The 4,857-nt window shown below is 31.1% G+C and overlaps 1 protein-coding gene across 1 annotated transcript; it reads left to right on the forward strand.

Annotated features, from left to right (window-relative positions):
* The first annotated feature begins 878 nt into the window (after positions 1 to 878).
* LOC121113615 (uncharacterized) lies at positions 879 to 3,341 on the forward strand. Its single transcript, XM_040707445.2, has 4 exons — positions 879 to 1,144; positions 1,222 to 1,442; positions 2,327 to 2,402; positions 2,475 to 3,341. Exons 2-4 carry the CDS (start codon positions 1,274 to 1,276, stop codon positions 2,728 to 2,730), a joined length of 501 nt encoding a protein of 166 aa, XP_040563379.1. The 5' UTR covers positions 879 to 1,144; positions 1,222 to 1,273; the 3' UTR covers positions 2,731 to 3,341.
* Positions 3,342 to 4,857: the final 1,516 nt, after the last annotated feature.

Below are 4,857 nucleotides of genomic sequence, written 5' to 3' on the forward strand. Positions count from 1 at the left end.
GCCTATGGCTCTACTTATTTTCCAGTAATTTGTGTCTGAACGTTAATCGCTTGAATTATAATTTATTCTTGTTAAGCTTTTAACAATTCCCAACAGTTATTATATAATAATTCCATGGTTGGTATGAATTGTCTAACTACCAACTTATTTTAGATCTACTTCTCTTTGGTCGAAAGATGATGATGTACAATAAAAGTAACCCCTTTATAGGGTTAATATGGCCTTTAAGTCATGTATTTGCATAAAATATACACAAATTTTATAATTATCTCTGATTTATATGTGTAGGGATCGTACATTGTCAGGCCACATATTTCACGGTACGAACTCCAAAAAAAACTGGTGACCGCTGAGGTAAATGACACACTTTTTGAAATATTGAGAGCTAAAATGTATTTTCCTTCATCAATTGGCATCTCTATGATTCAAAGCAGTTCACTCTACGTATTATGAACACAAAAAGTCAAGGACCTTGATTTTCATATTAATAAAATATTAATTATATCTCATGTAGGGGTTAAGTAATATCTCAAGAATAATTATCAGTTAACATATAGAACAATAAAGAAGTTTGTTTTTTGAAATTATTATATTTATTTTCAGGGATGAGGTTGCGAGTTGATAAAAATGCAGTAACGCTATGATTGTATTTGTTGTCAGTCGTCAATGTTTTCCCTCGTCAGTTTTTTGAATGTTCATTGTTTGAATTCAAATGAACTCTTGTTAAGCTGGGAATAATTCCCTCCCAAGAATTAATTATTAAATAATAATTCCATATTTGTCAAGATATTCTTTCTATCAACTGATTTTGGGCCATTTTTTAGGGTTTTTTTTTATTATTAGGTAAGGTTTTGGGAACCAATAAAATAATTACTTTTATTTCGTCTAAATATACTTGACCTAGATTCTTTCTAGGTAGTATATTAATTATTTCCTTATCGAGACCTTAATAAAATGTTCCTCTATTGATAGGGAAATAACCCAAACATCAGTTGAACCTTTTTCTATTATTATTTTTCCTTGTTTTTTGCTCTTTTTTTGTCTCATGATTTTGTGTATTCCGTAGGAAATGCAGTATCTATCAAACAAATTTTGCTTTCTTTCCAAGTACATAAATATATTTTAGAGAGAAGGAGAGGGGCAGGTAAGTAAACCATTGTTTGTTTTCATAAATCCTACCTCAAGTTGTGCCTTCTTTAACTAAGAATATATATTGTCTAGACCAGTTCCACGATGCTTCAAAAATAAAGATACAAAACAGGCACGAATCACAATGACCACTTCTCCAGTCAAAATCATCGGTAAAAATGTGAAGATACAACCATTAAGAAGGAAATCGGATGACTCCTCGAGTGGGAAGAACAGTGCTTCCAAAAATGGACGAAGCACCCACAGCAGCAAATCCCCTCTTAATAAATTATTTTCAAACAAAAATCCTCAAGGTATGTTAAGAACATAAGAAATCAACAAAGTAAAATTAATAGGGGCTCTCTTTGAAATTGAAAACGCAAATAAACATACATTGTCTATAACCATTGTTATTAGATTTTTGCATATTTTATTTGATACATTTACACAAAATTGCATATGTAAATTAATGCCTACTTTTAAGCATTTTATGTAAAAACTAGAGGGAGTACTTGGTATTGCTCCAAGTCATTTTTTTTTTGTTCAGGAATAGATATAAAAAACAGACAAACCTTGTTTTAATTACTTAAATAAATACTCCCTTTTTCTTTTCTTTTTAATATGACACGCTGAGCTAAAACTACAAGCTCCTGTTGTTAAAAATGTGTCCTTTCGCGGACAGACAAATTTTGCTTACTAATATAAAATATGTTGCATGGCCAACTGCAGGAGGAGGGCTGGAGGGGATGTAGCCCCCCCCCCAGGGAAAAATGAATTTTTGATTCTTACTAAAAAATTTAACTTTTAAATTTTTCTCAAAAAAATTTTCATTTTTTTTCCAAAAATTTTTTTTTAAATTTCCATTTTTTTCCAAAATATTTAATTTTCCGTGAATAGCTATGGATTTTTATAACTATTCTCTGAAAAATTTAATATTTGAAGTTTAATTTAAGAAATTATTTTTAGTAAACAACTCTGAAATTTTGAATTTTTTTTCTGGAGAATAGTTATGGATACTTGATTTTTTTTGTAAATAGCTGTGGATTTTTGAAAAAAAAAATACAAAAATTTACTTTAAAAAATTAAAAAATTCCAAACACCAAGATATATAATCTTGCAAACGGTCCAATGTATATTTATATTATTAAAACCCCTAACAATATACCTTTTTATTACGCTACCTCATAAAATACTAAAGAAGGGATTGGATCAAAGGTAATGAAAATGGTCAAGAATCCTCTTGGGATATCAAATAAGAAAAAATCAAGGAAAAGGTAAAACCCCAGTTTTTACACTATTTAAAAACCTAATTCTGATTAAAAATATATATTTGCATATTTTTGTAGTAAGGAGCTCAACTCCTCTTCTTCCAAAAGTGCCTCGGAGCCATGCCTTTCTTCTACATCAAGTAACAACAGTAGCAGCAAAGAGAGCCGCCTCTCAAATCTCTCACTTGCATCCTCATCTACCAACAATTCCTCATCCTCTACTAAAAGGAAAAAATCAAAGAAATCTTGGCCAAAAAAGAAAAAGAACACGGTTAAACCACAAAACGTCGAGAGGACTTCCCCAATCCACGTCTTGAAAACAATCAGCAACTAGTTTTTCCTCTAGATGTCAAAACGCAAATGACAAGACTTGTGACTCCAAGGCAGAGACAAGAGGTCTTTGCATTGAATCGTATCATGACACGACTTGAAAATGAAAAATTTAAAAGACTCTTGATCGATAAAAATAACCCAGGGAATTTTGTCCAAGGAGATGAGATATTAGATATTTTCATGTGAACAAAGGAGACTCTAAAAAATTTGTTAAACGAATACTCATATATTATGTAATTGCAATTGGGAATACTACAAAAAAATGTTAAATAGACAATCCCTTACATCCCAAGAGACACGTCTCTAATGAAAAAAAACAAATCATTTTGTTTCTTAATAAAGCAATCCTCAAATCCCAATAGACTTTAATATATTATAGATTTTTGTCAAAAAAATAGCAAATATTATATTTTTCTCTTTTTTTTTTTCACATTTTATTAAAATAATTAACAGCATTATTGAGTATGTAGCCATCATTTCTGCATTGACATCACAAGATCGATTGTTCATCCATAGATTAGAACGTAAAAAAGTATCCAAAATTAATATTGTACTATGTAAATGTATTTTTGTATCTTGCTTGATTGATAGACGGTTCTCAATATTTACTATTTGTATTTGCAAAACAAATTCATTTAGTTTAATCTCATAACCATTTTTATACTAGATTCCAAATAATCCTTGAGTAATAGTCATTTTTCATGTTGTGATCTCTTAATTGTAAAAATAGGGAAGTTATATGATTCTAGAGGGATGTTTCATAGAGGGTGTCGGAACTAGGGGGTGCAACACCATCTCCGGACTCACAGGATTACATTTTTTTTTTTTTAATTATGAATTTCAACTACACTGCGCGCAGGCATCCAAAGGACCTGTCGGTACTTGTTCTTCTTCCTTAGTACGCCACTTATGCTAGAAAACAAGTGTACACAATTAACAGAAGGTAACAATTTACCTCCCGAGAAGTTGAGTGGTAATAAATTCACTTGTTCCGTGAAGTCCCCCTGATTCAGATAGGGGCTAGGATACATTATAGACAGAGGTGATATTTTTCAGTGTGTGTTTATGTAGAATCTCAAACATAAGTTGGTCGGATCAGAGCCTAGCAGTCTGTTTTTTTTTTGCCTTTTTTGGTAGATGAGAGCTTTTCAAATTTTCAAAAAAAATCAGAGACCACTAAAAAACACACATTTATTTAGATGCAACTTAATGGCGTCCTTTTTTGCCTTAAACTTTTTTGTTGAAGCCAGTAACGTGGCAAAAAGGTTGTAGGGTGTACAGGCAATATTCAAGTGCAGTATGACTTGATTAAGTATTTTCCAATTTCAAGAATCACTGACTGCATTTAGTGTTACAAGAAGTGCACCTTGTTGCTTGTACACTTTACTTTCATGAGGAACCTGCTCTCCACCTACTGAGAAAGCCCTTTTATATTTAAAACTTGAGTGATTCATTAAAATTTGTAAAAAAATTCTGTTCTTTTAAATTTTACCCTAAAATTGCTGGATTACCCGCTCTGAGTGAAACTCCTTGCAGTAGAATATTTCATAAGTACCAAGGAAAAAGCAATTTGATGATTAAACGAGAATACAAATAATTGCAGTTCATTTCTTTCCTAACAATATCAATATTGCTTCTTTGATATCGAAATAAATAATAATCTTCATTACAAAATAATTAACAGAAAGAAATCTTTGAAAGGCGTTTGTTGAGCCAGGAAATGTCTTAATGGAATCGACGTAGCAGATAGACAACAAGCTCAGGATAAATTCTTCCCTTCTACTCAATGTGTGTTTGTTCGCAAACTTTTTATTCTTAGAGAAAAAATATACTTCATGTATATGGACTTCAACCAAGCTTCCAAGGTAAGAGTAAGTAAATGTTTAATTATACTTTATAAGTGCAACTCCATCTAACCAATTAAAGGAAAATTAAAAAAAATATTTTGTCGTATTTCACTGTTCTCCAAAGGAGTTTTTTTACTCCAGGACCAATGGCGAGCAAGTTATTAATTTTCCTCCTAATTTAGTTATCGTTGGGATAAATTTTACATCTTGTAGCGGTTCTGAGGGTATCATGAATTAGTCTTTTTATAACTATGCAACCTCAATCAATTCAATCTTTCAAT

This window comes from Lepeophtheirus salmonis, chromosome 2 (assembly GCF_016086655.4).
Source record: "Lepeophtheirus salmonis chromosome 2, UVic_Lsal_1.4, whole genome shotgun sequence".
Lineage (NCBI taxonomy): Eukaryota > Metazoa > Arthropoda > Copepoda > Siphonostomatoida > Caligidae > Lepeophtheirus > Lepeophtheirus salmonis.

Coding starts and splice junctions, on each gene's coding strand:
- LOC121113615 (XM_040707445.2), top strand. CDS start 1,274: ATGACCACTTCTCCAGTCAAAATCATCGGTAAAAATGTGAAGATACAA. Junction 1,443..2,326: donor TTCAAACAAAAATCCTCAAG/GTATGTTAAGAA, acceptor AAAATACTAAAG/AAGGGATTGGATCAAAGGTA. Junction 2,403..2,474: donor AAGAAAAAATCAAGGAAAAG/GTAAAACCCCAG, acceptor ATATTTTTGTAG/TAAGGAGCTCAACTCCTCTT.